The sequence below is a fragment of the Callithrix jacchus genome, chromosome 9, assembly GCF_049354715.1.
Source record: "Callithrix jacchus isolate 240 chromosome 9, calJac240_pri, whole genome shotgun sequence".
In the NCBI taxonomy this organism is placed as follows: Eukaryota; Metazoa; Chordata; class Mammalia; order Primates; family Cebidae; genus Callithrix; species Callithrix jacchus.
Genome location: NC_133510.1, coordinates 67123296 through 67137707, shown reverse-complemented (window position 1 = coordinate 67137707; position 14412 = coordinate 67123296). Strand labels below are relative to the sequence as shown.

Genomic DNA, 14412 nt, shown 5'->3' with positions numbered 1-14412 from the left:
TATTATCCTTTCCTTTGTTACTGTGCTTGCTTTACTAATACCTTGCTGAGGATTTTTTTCATCTCTGTTCGTGAAGGTTTCTTTTCTTACAATGTCACTTGGTTTTGGTATCAGGGCAATGCTGATCTCTAAAGGAATTGAGAAGTTTTCCCTCCTTTTATGTTTTCTGAAGGAGTCTGGGTTGAATTCTTCCTTAAATGTTTGATAGAATTCACCAGTGAAAATACATAGGTCTGAATTCTTCTTTGTGGGAAAGTTTAAAACTGCACATTCGGTGCATACTTAGTAGATATAGAGCTACTCAGGCAGGATTGGCTACATAATTTACAAGGTCTATCAGGGTGAATGTTCCCTGTTGTCACTTGAAAAGAATGTATATTTTTCTGTTTGGTGTGGTGTGCTCTATAATGTCAATTAAATGAGATTAATAGTGACATAAATTACCACAGACAGAGACAGTAGCCATTAAACTTTACTTCTGTTAATCTGTCTTTTGTCAGTTTAATTTACAGACTCCAAGCACTAAAGCTCAATGGGTAAAAGAAAGCTTTTTATCCCTGACAGCGTGTTTTGACCATTTATGTTCCATGTCATTATTCATATTGTTTTATTTAAGGTCTGTGATTTTATTATTTGTTTTCTTTTTGGCCCTTCTGATGTTTGTTTCTCTATTTCTTCCTTTTTATCTTCTTTGGATTATTTAGATATCAAGATTTTTTCTTTTCTATGACTTAAAGCACTTATTAATTATTATTTATTATTATTGTTTTGCAGAGACAGGGTCTCCTCATATTACCCAGGCTAGTTTCGAACTTCCATGCTCAAGTGATCCTCCTGCCTCAGCCTTCTGCAGGGTTGGACTACCGGCATGAGCCACTTCGCCTGACCTCTATTGATTTTTCAGTATATCTCTCTGCATTACTTTTTAGTGGCTACTCTAGAGATACAACGTATGTAATCTACTCTTTCATAGTCTGCTTAGAGGTAATTTTTATCACTTACATAGAACTTCCTCCCTTTGTGTGATAGTCATCACAGATAGTTCATCTACATGAATTAAAACCCCACCAACGGGCCCCGTTTTTATTTTCAGTAGTCATATGTATTTTAAAGAATATAAAATAAACAAAAATACATTTTATATTTACCCAGATATTTACCATTTCTGCTGTTCTTCCTTCATTCCCAAAATTATGTTTCCCTCATAATGATCAATATGATACTGTTTCCTTTTGCAAGTCTGCAGTTGGCAAATTCTCTTAGTTTTCTTTCATCTGAAATGTCTTTTGTTTCTTTGTGGGTTTTGTTTTCTTTTTGCCTTTGCTTCTGAAGGATACTTTTGCTGGCTGTAGAATTCCGTGTTTACAGTTCTTCCCCCACCCTAGTCCCTGGTACTTTAAAGGTGATGTGCCGCTGTCTTTTGTCTTTCATGGTTTCTGATGAGAAATCTATGATAATTTGAACTGTAATTCTCCTATATGTAATGTGTTATTTTTCTCTAGCTTAAAAGAACCTTTTTAAAATTGTATTTTCTCTTCATTCTTCAGATTGGATAATTTCTACTGATCTGTCTTCGAGTTATTGACTCTCCTTTGTCTATTCCTTTTTGTTATGGGCACATTGATGACTTCTTAAATTTCAAATATTAAAATTGCTCCCAAGAGGTGTGTGTGACTTTGCATATAGAAGATAAGGTGGGACGTCATGAGCCCCTGGAAACAGGAGGGCCGGTGGCTGGCGGCCCCACCATCAGGCAAGGCCTGAGGCTGTGAGCAGGGCAACCTGTAGGTCCTCAGGGTGCTGGCAGGGGTCTTGGCAATGCAGAACATATAAACATGAGAGATGTGCTTCCTGCTCCCTTGGAAGAACTGACTTTGAGTGAGGTCAACCTGCAAAGCATTCCTACTGTGAGACATGCCCCAGTGGAGCTGGCCCAGGGTGCCGTTCATGACTGTGCCCTGGCTGACTCCTGTCCCCACCTGATGCTATGTTTTGCACTCTGTAGTATTGTCACGGTCGGTTTCAACTCCAGGCAAATCCTCAGACTTCTGCTCTCTCCAGTGTCTTGGTTTTTGCACATGCTGTTGCCTCTGCTTAGGACACTTCTTCCTTCTTGGTATGGCTAATTCACCATCCTTCGCATCTCTGCTGGGACACGACATCCTTCAGGAAGCATTTAATGATGCCCCAAGTCTGGGCTGGGCGTCTTGTCTGTGTAGTACAGCATGAGTTCTACTCTTAATACAGTGCTTGGCACTTGTCTATCTATCAGACAGGACTGTAAGCTCTTCGAGGGCCGGGATTGAATTTTGTCCATTATCATTTTCCCAGCATCATGCCTGGCACGTGGTAGGCACTTATCAAATGTTTGTTGGATGAATAGTTAAAAGATGAGAGGCGGGAAGTGGGCTGTTTGGCGGGGACGGCTGGGGGTGGGATTCTACGGGCAGATCACACAGGGCTTGTATGCTGTGTTAAGGAGCTTGGGCTATTTCTGGAAGGCAGTGGGGAGCTACTGATGGATATGAGCTGGGGGAAACCACAGTCAGCTTTTTATGTGAGAAAGGCCTTTCTAACAGCATCGTGATGGAGACAAGAGTGGGGACAGAAAGACCAGGAAGGACCTATAAGGATGCTAGAGGAACAGAGGTTGGGTGAGACCTGGGGAACAATAAATGGAAGGGCTGACTTTGGTCAGGGAGGGTGCCTCTGAGCACAAGGCTACTCCCGGTGGCGGGGGGAAGTAGGCAGTGGGCTGGCTGGCACTTGTTTTTGGAGCCTTTGCTACCTCTCCTATGCCCTGCAGAACTGTGAACCCCTCCAGGGAAGGGCCTGTGCCCTCTTTCCTCAGTGCCTCCCCCTTGCCCAGGATACCAGTCTCTGCTCCTCCTCAGCTGGGCAGGCTGTGGTCTGGTGGAGTCTAGGAGGCAGCTACCCCAGCCCCAGTGTGATTCGGAAGGAGAGGCCAGAGTCCCTGTGAAGTGAGCTTGGCAAGTTTATTGAAAACCCAGAAACACAAAGAGCAGTGCACACAGGCACCCCACCCCACCTGGCCCCCAGGCCTCCTTGGAGCTTGCAGACACACCCTGCAGCGGACAGGGCTGGGCCTCACACCACGAGCAGGGGCAGGAGTACGGGGAGCCTTGTACAGCCCGCCTCTCTGCCTGCACCCCACCTTGTGGACTCACATGCCAGAGTTATACCAACAACCCAGGAAGAGAAACAGCAGGACAGAAGGCACTGGGAGAAGAGCTACCTCGGGGCTTAGGGAGCCCGGGGCCACCAAGGACTGGGATCCTCTGAATCAATCAGAGACAGAAGGAAAGAACCTTCTCCTGCCAGGGAAAGGAAGAGGAAGGAAGTGAAGGATGTGGATTTAAGGATGCCTGCAGTGTGGACAGTCAGCTCCGTTCTCCAAGTTAACCAGTAGTCACAGGTGGTGAGGGCACCGGACTGATTGTTGTTACTGCAGTGAATGAGCCATTTCTCCACGCTGTTGCTGACTGAGAGAGGAGTGATCCAAAGGAAAGAAATTGGGAGTCAGGGAGAAGTCAGCTTGGCTGGAACTGCCAGTGGAGCATCTACATGGTGAAAAATCCTCGGAGGGGATACGGGGCCAGGTAGAACAGCAGGGGGAGAGCTGAGGGGTGGTTTCCTGGCAGGAAGGGGAGCTGGAGACCCTCAGGCCCAGAGCCCACACACCCTGGGGGCAGAAGCAGGAGCCGTGGAGCTGGTTCTTCTCCGGGCAGCAGGTCTGGGGCTGGGCTCTCAGTACTTGGTCCGGCGGGAGGTGGTGGTGGACACCAAGCGTACGCTGGAGCTGCGGCCACCACTGCAGCTGCTGAAGCCCCTCTCTGCGGGCAGGGGGCAGGGGACGCTGAGGGCACAGGGCTCACCAACGAGCACGGAGCCACTCCTGGGGCCAGTGCTCAGCAGGTCCCCAGTGGCCGGGGAGACCCGGGCCCCCCCAAGGCTTGGGCCGCAGGAAGTCAGGACTCCGCTGGTGGCACGGACACTGCTGCTGGTTGAGAAGGTGACCCCGCCACGGCAGAGGGTAAAGCCGGCAACCAAAGGCTCAGGGCCACACACCAGGCCGCCCCGGGAGCTGCTGACAGCTGCGGAGGAAGAAAGCATCAGGGAGGCTGCCGACACCGGGGCCCAGTCCCCCAACTCCATGCTACCCCTGCTTTGCACCTCCCTGTAATCCCAGCACTTGGGAGGCCAAAGTGGGTGGATCACTTGAGGTCAGGAGATCGAGACCATCCTGGCCAACGTGGTGAAACACCGTCTCTACTAAAATTACAAAAATTAGCTGAGCATGGTGGCGCGTGCCTGTAATTCTAGCTACTCAGGGGGCTGAGGCAGGAGAATCACTTGAACCAAGGAGTCGGAGGTTGCAGTGAGCCAAGATCATGTCACTCACTGCACTCCAGCCTGGCGACAGAGCAAGACTCCATCTCAAACAAACAAACAAAAAAATCAAACATCCAGATTAAAATGACAAATTCAGCCCATTCCCCAGATGTTTGCATACATCCATAGGTTGACTGTCATTTACATATGGCACAAGTCCAGTAGGGCTGTGAGCTGGATTATCCAGATAGCTAGAGAAGTAGCTTCCATAAACCCATGGCAGCCCTTTTCTCTTCCAATTGTATTATGCCCCTTGGTGGTCCCCACACTTCCCCTAGCCCAGCACACAGAAACTCCCTCTAACACTAGTCCCTGTCACCTCTCTCCTGACCTACTGGTGGCTCTGCTCTGTAGCCCTCTGCTCTCCCCTGTACATACCTCCATGACCCAGGACTTGAATTCAACTAAATCTTGCTAGCCCAGCCCTATCCATGGAGAGACTCACTCTTCTCTGCCCTTTTGTCTTACCCAGAATCCTTCCTGCCACCCACGATGTTCACTCAAGCTTGACCTCCTGCAGAAAGCCATTGGCTTCCCCCGCCCATCCACTGCCTCCATGGGAGTGGGGAGGGACACTCTTCTCCAAGTACATGTAGCTCTGACTGTCTGACGCACCTGGTTTAGCACTCGGTTCCACCACATGCCACTGTTCATTTGTGTTTTTGGAGTCAGAAATCTGGGTTTGAATTCTGGTTTATTTTGTGAGTTCTGGTAAATCATGTATTTTCTCTGGGTGGGTGAAACAGGGATACCAATATCTGCTCTTCTCTCTGGAATCCTTCCAGGGTTAGGTTGATGGTGGCTAGGACTCATCTTTTCAAGAAGATTCTATTTCTAGAGAGCAGGGGCTGGGTCCGCCTTGCTAGTGTCCCCAGCATCCCATGTCCGGCACACTGCCCTGCATGCTTTGGATACAACCCATGCTTCGGCTGCAGCAGCAGGGAGACTTCCATTAGGCCTTGCTGCATTTCCTGCCATCAGGGGATGACAGCCTCCCCTGGCAGAGGCCTTCCCACTCCGTCTAAGTCCCCTAGATAGTTCCCTTGAAGGACAAGTCCACTCAAAGCAAAAGGACTAACTGTCCTCCACTGTGGAGGCCTTGCAAACCTTTGTGAATGTTTTGCTCTGGGGAAGGCAGGCTCTGGAGAGATCTCAGACCTCAGCTGAGGAGGTGTTCCCAGTCCAGGGCCAGATGGTCCCAGCTCCCCTGACTGTCATGACCAGACCGACCATCTCAGAAGGCTCCTGACCCCAGTGTGGACTGAGTTTAAAGGAAGTTTGAAGAGGAGACAAATGTGTGAAGAGAAAAAAATTACAAGTTTCTTACATATGTTTACTGGTCCAACACCTTCACAGAGCCTGGAAAGGGAAAGAAGCCAGTCATTTCACATGCACTGTTTCCTGGAAACCTATTTGCTATGAAAGGATTTCTTGTCTGAGTAGATCTGTGGACCAGTGGTTCTCACCCCTGATTATACACACATCTGGGGAGCGTTGAAAAGCTACATGTTCTAGACCCTACCCCAAAACCATTAAATTAAAATATTTAAAGAAACGTATCAGTAGTAATTTTAGCAAACTAACCAGCCAAGCAGAACTCCCAGTTATTCTGGTGCAGCTTGTCTAGGCTTGCATTTGAGAGTCACAGATCTAGAGCGTTCTTCCAATTCCCTGACAAGGGCAATGCAACTAACGTATGCAGAGAAGGGATTGTCACCTCTAGAGACTGCATATTTCCTCAGTTCTTCACTGTCCCCTCCCCTTGCTTAGTCTTTCTAGATACCCAAGTCTCTCACTCCACCCTCCTGCCGAATGGAGAGCACTCACCGGCTCTCCTCGCCCTCCAGCAGGTGCCTGTAGGTGGCGATCTCGATGTCCAGAGCCAGCTTGACGTTCATCAGCTCCTGGTACTCGCGCAGCTGCCGTGCCATGTCCTGCTTGGCCTGCTGCAGGGCACACTCCAGATCTGCCAGCTTGCATTTGGCGTCGTTGAGGGTCGCCTCACCCTGCTGCTCGGCCTCGGCCACTGCAGCCTCCAATTTGGCACGCTGCAGGGAAGGCAGTTTGAAGGGGGCTTTGGCAGTGCCAGGCATCCATCCCCAGGTTGGGTCAGAAATAGCGTCCCTCTTATTAGGAACATAGCCTGGGGCCAAGGCAGGGATGGACCCCATGGTGGCTGCTTTCCCAGGCATCAGAGATCCTGTAGTTTGATGTCACTATGGGGTGGGGCATTGCTTTTCTTGCTTCCATCTCCACTGACTTTGCCACTTCTGATTTCAGCTGCCCCAGAGCTATGGCATCTAGAGGGTAAACTTATTCTTTCTGTACCTCCTTTCAGGCTGGGTCTGCCCTAGCCCCTTCCTTCTATGTGGGAAGCTTTCCTTCCCTTCCACAGTTTTCTCCCCCAGGAAGCCTTCCTGGACTGATGCCTCCATTCCTGTTTCTGGGTCTTGATGGTCTTCCTCACCTCATTAGACTTGGGGGTTCCCGAAGCCTGAAGCCCTGCTTCTCCCTAATCTGAGGCTTTCCCTCCTTTCCTTTGCCCACCTGAGCCTTGGCATGCTCAATCTCTGCCTTCAGCCGCTGGATCAGGCGGGTCAGTTCATTGATCTCGTTCCGTGTGTTGCGCAGGTTGTCACAGTGTTGGCCAGCTGTCACCCGCATCTCTTCATACTGGGGAGAGAAGATGGTATTTTGAGGGTTCAAAGGTTAGGTCAAGATCACAGCCCCCACTGAATTGGGGGGCTGAGACCTCCCTGGGCCTGTTCTGTTGTATATGAGTCTTACCCCACAGAGCTGCCTACATCCCTTCCCCAGCCTCCACTGCCCACCTTGGTCTGGTACCAGGCCTCAGCATCAGCCCGGCTACGCCTGGCCACCTCCTCATACTGGGCCTTGACCTCAGCAATGATCCCATCAAGGTTCAGGTCACGGCTGTTGTCCATCTTCACAATGACGGATGTCTCTGAGATATGCGACTGCAGCAACCGGATTTCCTGTGTTGGGGGATTGGGGAGACAGATGTGCTCAGAGTCTCATTTAGTGACTGGGACTCTGCCATAGGGTGCCCAGGAAGTGGAGTTCAGGGCAGAGAGCATCACTCATTCGTTCATAAAAGAGCAAGACCATCTGAACTGAGAGTAAAGAAAAAGGCATGTCTGAGAACCATCTCAGGCTGACTTTAGAACTCTCGTGATGTACTTAGAGACATCCCTTTAACACACGACTTTGCTCAGTGAGCACTGAAACCATGGGGACCTAAGAACACGATGGAAGAAAGTGGGAGCCACTCTAGGGCTTAAACTTTTCTTAGATTATCCACAGAGTGGCTGTGCTGGTCACAGACCATTGAGATCTGACAATATTTTAGCACAGGGTGGTCTAGGAATTCCCATATCCAAAATCCTTAGTAGAAGAACCAAGGGGCTTGGGACTGGCCTGCAAAGAGAGTTTCAGAGGAGGTTCTCCTCACCTTTTTCACTTATAGCTAGCAATTCAGCTCTGGCTGGGTCTATACCACACTGGGCAGATTGCTTATGAAGCAAAAGACAGCTGGTTTGGCTAATTCAGTCAAACACATTTTTTCTTACCTGTCCTGGAAAATCAGTTTTTCAGTCTTTTGGTCAATACACAGGAAGTGACGTTTTTAAGATCCTAGTCTTTAGATTGGCCAGTAAGGATTTGGATCATAGATACAAGGAGTTTGACCTGCATCAGGCTGCTGAAAAGCCTGCTCACCTTCCCTTCCCCATTTGAAGATATATTGGCATATAGAGCTTACAGATTTGAGTGGGAGGAAAGATATATGATAGCAAATGTTTGAAAATATGCTAGCCCAGACTAAGCCCTCAGAAAGCCCAGGCCAAGCACAGATCCCCTTGGATGCCCTAGAGAAGATAAGCCCTCACCTCCATGTAAAGGGTTTTTAGAAAGTCAATTTCCTGAGTTAGGGTATCCACGTTGGCCTCGAGATCAGACTTTTGCATGAAAGCTGCATCCACATCCTGTATAAAAGAGAGAAGGATAAATGCTCATTGCCTGGGCACTGCTTCACCTTCCCACCTGGGTCTGGAGATGGATGCAAAGATGCAGCCACTTCCCACAGATGGTTAAAGTCGCTGGGTAGAAGCAAAACTCAGTGACGTTTGCTCTTCTCCTTGTTACAATGTCAGCATCTCCCCAGGAGGTGCTGGACATTTTCTGATGTTCAGTTAGAGACAAGGAAAATCTAGATAATCCAAGATACTTAGGTCATCCAAGATACCATTTTAGCACATGGTGGTCTAGGAATTCCTATATCCAAAGTCCTTAATAGAAGAACCAAGGGGCTTGGGACTGGCCTGCAAGGAGACTTCCAGAGGAGGCTTCCACTTTCTTAATGTGGGGTTCGGATCGAAAACCTGGTCTATTGCTATGCTCCTCTGACAGAAATGACTTAGGATTGTTGTACTTGACTATGGAGCAAGCAGGACCCAGCTGAAAAAGATGCTGAACATGGGCACCTCTCCTTTCATGTGACCTAATCCTAAAGAATCTGAGGCTGAACCTGAACTTTGTAAGAAACTCCTTGTGATCTCTGGGGTTCCACTGTCTTGGTGTGAGTAGTCCCAGACTCCACAGGGATGCCTTGGCAGTTTCCTTGAGAGTCTTGGGAACATTTGCCAGTCCAGAGGAGAAGTTGGCCTGGCCTATGGTTCCCCCTTACCTTCTTCAGAGCCACAAACTCATTCTCAGCATTGGCCCGACATACCACCTCCTCTTCATACCTGGGATGATAAAAGTTAAGAGGGCAAGTTCTTACTCTGAACTGAGAGCCAGTTACTCCCCATTCCCCAGTGAACCTCTCGAGACCTTTCAGTCCATGCAGGAGCATGTGATCCTGTTGCTATCTGCATGATAACACACCATCCCCTCTGTCGCATCTTCACGACCTTTCATAAGCCAGTGCCTCTCAGTTTCTCCAAAGCTCTTCCACTTTCTTTTTTTTTTTTTTTGAAATGGAGTTTTTGCTCTTGTTACCCAGGCTGGAGTGCAATGGCGTGAGCTCGGCTCACCGCAACCTCCGCCTCCTGGGTTCAGGCAATTCTCCTGCCTCAGCCTCCTGAGTAGCTGCGATTACAGGCACGCGCCACCATGCCCAGCTAATTTTTTGTATTTTTAGTAGAGATGGGGTTTCACCATATTGACCAGGATGGTCTCGATCTCTTGACCTCGTGATCCACCCGCCTCTGCCTCCCAAAGTGCTGGGATTACAGGCTTGAGCCACCGTGCCCAGCCCAGCTCTTCCACTTTCTTAACGTGGGTTTGGGATCTGAAACTCTGGTCTATTGCTATGCTCCTCTGACAGAAATGACTTAGGATCGTTGCGTTTGACTATGACCAAGCAGGACCCAACTGAAAAAGATGCTGAACATGGGCACCTTTTTCCTCAGGAGGGCCTCCTCCTCTCTGTTCATGTATCACTACCCACCACCCCTGTCCCAGGCTTGATGTGGTGACCAGCATTCAACCCTGATCCTTCCAGCTGCTCTCATCTGAGCTTGGTGGTGGATTCTGGGGCCTGGGGCCAGTCCAGGCCTGTCGTTGGTCTGTGTGGCTCAGATGTCACTCACTTCTTCTTGAAGCCCTCAAGGACATCCTGCAGGTGGTTCCTCTCAGCCTGGAGCCGGGCCTGGTCACTGACCAGCGCCTCCAGCTGCCTCCGCAGGTTGGTGATGTAGCTCTCGAAGAGTGGCTCCAGATTGCTCCTGACACATTTCTGCTCTTGGAGGAAGCTCCACTTGGTCTCTAGGAGCTTATTCTGCTGCTCTAGGAACCGCACCTAAACACACAGGGCACAGAAATGGCATTTGAAGTGCTTGAGGGGGTTCACACCTCAGCCAGGTTCTTGAGATGGCCAGCTATGACTTGACCATGTGTCCACAGCGTTCTCTCCTCTGCTGAGTTTCATTCCTCCTCTAACTCAGCAGAATCTGGAAGGGCAGGTTGCAACTGCCTGCTTGTGCTCAGCTAGGCCTAGTTACCAATATGGGGTTTTGAACCATAACACTTCAATACTATTCATTTATCTACCCTCTAAGAAAGGCGTACACCGGTTCATCAGGAAGGTGGAAGGGTTGATTCTGTTTAAGCTGGGGTTTGCCTGTATCTGAAAACAGATGCCAGCCATCCCTGGCAGAGAATGAGGAGCAGAGTAAACTACATTTGGGGTGGGATATGGTACTAAGAGGTGGGAATTCTGATTGTAAGTGCTACCCAACATCTCAGCTGAGACGTGTAGAGCTGGAAGAGAACTTAGAGACCTTTGACTCCAGATCCTCATTTTAGAGAGGAAGAAACCAAAACTTACAGAGGTTCTCTTCCATTCTCAGACACAGCCATTCCATCTCCACATAGGCATGGTGAGTGGGATGTCAGTTCTTTTGGGTGATCCAAGTCGCTGTTCCCACTCATGTGCCTGAAGACCAGTGACTACTAGCGGTCGCTCCCTACAGTTTCCCTGAATCTAGGCAACTTGGCCGAATTTCGATACCCCATCTGGGGGTCTGAATTCCTTTTTCTTTTTAATTACTCAACTCCATTCTCTACTTTTCTAAGCTTGGACAGATGAAGTCACTCAGCCTTAGAAACTCTGAAAACTTCGAAGGATCTCAAAGAATAAAACCTCTTAAACATGTATCAGGCAACACTTGGCTAAAGCCCCAATGTTTCCAGCCTGTTTCAGAGACATTTCTAAGCGACCAGATGGAACACGTGTCCAGATGCCCTTGAGTTTGGCTGGAGGTTCCTCTGTCCTCCAGAAGATGTCATCGCTGTCTGAATCTATCTACCATGCAGCATGGCCTCTGGCTTGTCCTTGCTCTGCAGCAGAGCATCCCACAATGCCTTAGGTAGACACTTGAAAGATCTGGGGTCAGGTTCCAGTCCCAGAACTTAGCCAGTTCTTTTTAAGGGAAAGACGATCCTAGTGCATTTTGGCTCTAATATTCCTAGACCCTGAGGTTCAGCTATCATAGGTACCTTGTCAATGAAGGAGGCAAACTTGTTGTTGAGGGTCTTGATTTGCTCCTTCTCATCTTTCTTCACCCTCTGGGCATTGGGGTCAATCTCCAGGTTGAGGGGGGTCAGCAGGCTCTGATTCACAGTCACTGCTGTGATGGATGGGGCTGCTGGGACTCCAACTCTGTAGCCAAAGCCAGGGCTGCCAAAGCCACAGCCAATGCCACTGCCAGCTCCAAACCCCAGGCCAACACAGCTGCCAGCCCCAGGCCCCAGACCAACACCTCTTCCATCACCAAAACCCATCCCACAGCCAGCACTGAAGCCGACTCCACAGCGGACGGGCCGAGGGCCTACAGGTGCCATACGGGGTGAGTACGATCCAAAGGTGACGACGCTCCGACTGCCAAAGCTGCCAAGGCCCCGGAAGCCTGGCCCACTCCTGCAGGAGACAGAGCTGGCCCGGAAGCGGTTCAGGTTCTGCGGTGTCGTTGCTGAGCAAGAGCTGAAGTTGCCCACCCGGTGACCAGAGCTGACTCGGTAGGAGCGGCAAGACATGGCAGCTTCCTGGTTGGGAGTGAAAGAGCGAGTGTAGAATGGACGAGCTGGAGCTGGGAGTCCCTCTGAGGCTAGTGGATCCCATGTGCCCCTTTTATGTGTGTGGTGATCTGAGGCTTGGCCCCATAAAAACGAGAAAAGCCATTTGCAGGCATTTATGAGCTTGGGTAGTTAGCAGAAACTCTTCATGCCTATAACCTCCTTGACGGTGAGTTAACTCAGACACACCTAGGCTCATCAGGATGAGGGCTGTAGCAGCAAACCAATAAATATTAAAAACACATAAACACATAAACATTATAGTCCTATTTTTCCCCATAAGTCACCACAATTGCCATTATGGGGACATTAATTTGGTTTGGTCATAAATGCAATAGGTTTTTTCACTGTAAGTGTGGCTAACCACCAGAAAGTTAGGATGGCGAGAGCTCCAGCAAGAGGCTCCCAAGGGATGCATCCGTGAAGACATCACCCTCTACAGGGGTAGGGGTGTGTGCAAAAGAGAGATGTGGTCTGCACATCTCCAAGGAGGAAGTGATATGGAGAAAATACAGCTTGTTGCATCTCTGTAGATCGATTAAATAACCAAAAAAACCTTCTGCCATATGGCTGTTTATGTGAGAGTTGAATCTATAGTAAAGCTCATTTGGGCTAGTTTAGACACATCTGTGACTTGAGACACTCAGAGATATTCATTCATTCAATAGTTTTCGAGTGCCTACTATGTATCCAGCAGTGTGCTTGGTGCTTAGGGTACAGAGATTAAAAAGACAGCCTCTATCTTCACGGTAGTAGGGAACACTTTATCTTAATTATTATTATTATTTTTTTAAGTGACAGAGTCTATGTTGCCCCGGCTGGTCTTGAACTCCTGGGCTCAAGTTATCCTCCTGCTTCCACCTCCCGAGTAGCTGGGACTGCAGGCATGCACCACCACGCCCAGTAGAAGATTTATCCTGAGAACTTCCAGCAGTCACCACTTTGTGGCATGATTTGAGTCCAAAGCATTGGAAAGTTTATGCATAGAAAGTTAACTACATGATTTTTAGCCCCCAAATATACCATAGGGCAGATTTATAGGCCTGTTCATTTAGGTTCCTTGAATTATTGATGAATCTTTGGTTAGGATAGAGAGACACAATATGCATCTGGATAAAAAATGAAAAGTTCATTCCAGCTAAAGATAACATCCAGCAGCTAAGTATTATCATTGTTATCAATATTGCAGCTCTCTTAGGACCCTGAACCAGGCTGGTGTTTACCTTTTCTATTCTAGTGTGTCCGGTGCCCAGGGAAATGCATGTTTGACTGGATGCTTGAGATTCTTTGGGATGCTTGGAATTCTACTTGGAAGGGGGTGTGTGCTTTTGACTGGAAGCATCCAGCTCATTTGTGAGGTATTTTCTTTTTCCAGCAATCGTTTATATGTCTAAGGGGGAAATGAAGCAGAAAAAAATAACAAGTGTGTACTTCTCGTCAAGACCACTGCCTCCATGTTAAATTCAATGGTCTGTCCTTAGCCCTCACTTCACTTGACTTATCAGCAGTATTTCACGTAGCTGACCATGCCCTTTCTCTTGAAACACATTCTTCTTTCGATTTTGAGACACTTTGCTCTCTTGATTTCTTGCTACTGTTTTCAGTCTTCTTAGCCAGTTCCTCCTTATATCCCCAGCCTCTAGACACTGCAGAGTCCCTGGGCTCAATCCTCGTGTGTCTATTCTCTTCTTTAGACTCATTGCCTTGGTGATATTATACAGACGCGAAACTTTAAATACTATTCATTCATGAGTGCCAAGGCATATCTCTATACCAGACCCCCTACCCGTAAGTGCTACACACATATTTTAACCAACATCTCCATTTGGATATCATGTAGGCATCTCAAACTTAATACAGTCATCCCTTGGTATCCCCAGGGAATTTCTTCCAGGACCCCCGGTGGATATCAAAATCCATGGATGCTCACTGAGCCTCTGATATAGAATGGTGTAGTATTTGCATGTAATCCACACACATCCTCCTGTATACTTGAAATCATCTCTGGATGATAGCTCTAATGCAATGTAAAAGCTATGTAAATAGTTGTTATACTCTATTGACAAGAAAAAAGTGTGTACTTGTTCAGCACAGATGCAATTTTTTTTGGAACAGTTTCAATCTGCAGTTGATTGAATCCACAGATACAGAACCCACAGATACAGAGGGCTGACTTTATGACCAAAACTGTTCTCCTAATTGTTCCTACTAAGTATGTTCCACTTGCCAACCTCACTATCTCTGCAATAGGTCAGGCCAGAAATCTTGGAGTCATCCTTTTGTCCTCTTTGTTTTTTTATTCTTTTCCCACATTCAGTTTATTGGCAAATTCTCCCTTCAAAATACATCCAGACTCCTACTCCTTCTCACCACCCTGTCGCTCCCATGCTGGCCCAGGCCCAT

At 48.3% G+C, this 14412-nt stretch overlaps 2 protein-coding genes across 9 annotated transcripts in view; one reads left to right on the top strand and one right to left on the bottom strand.

Moving 5' to 3' along the window:
* LOC118144243 (uncharacterized) overlaps window positions 1-14412 on the top strand; it is a 96535-nt gene that overhangs the window by 12740 nt on the left and 69383 nt on the right. For 6 of the 8 annotated variants that reach the window (XR_008473849.2, XR_008473848.2, XR_008473847.2 and 3 more), the window contains one exon: window positions 775-1661. The exons of the other annotated variants lie outside the window; for them this stretch is intronic. The gene's annotated coding sequence lies outside the window, so the exon portion shown is untranslated. Of the gene's footprint in view, window positions 1-774; window positions 1662-14412 lie in introns of those variants that run through there. 8 annotated transcript variants of the gene reach the window in all.
* Window positions 2984-12022, bottom strand: KRT84 (keratin 84). Its single transcript, XM_035256696.3, has 9 exons — window positions 11434-12022; window positions 10026-10234; window positions 9119-9179; window positions 8322-8417; window positions 7245-7409; window positions 6961-7086; window positions 6241-6461; window positions 5741-5772; window positions 2984-4115 (listed from the first exon to the last, which is right to left on the bottom strand). The coding sequence occupies exons 1-9, from the start codon at window positions 11968-11970 to the stop codon at window positions 3769-3771; spliced, it is 1794 nt and encodes a 597-aa protein (XP_035112587.2). The 5' UTR covers window positions 11971-12022; the 3' UTR covers window positions 2984-3768.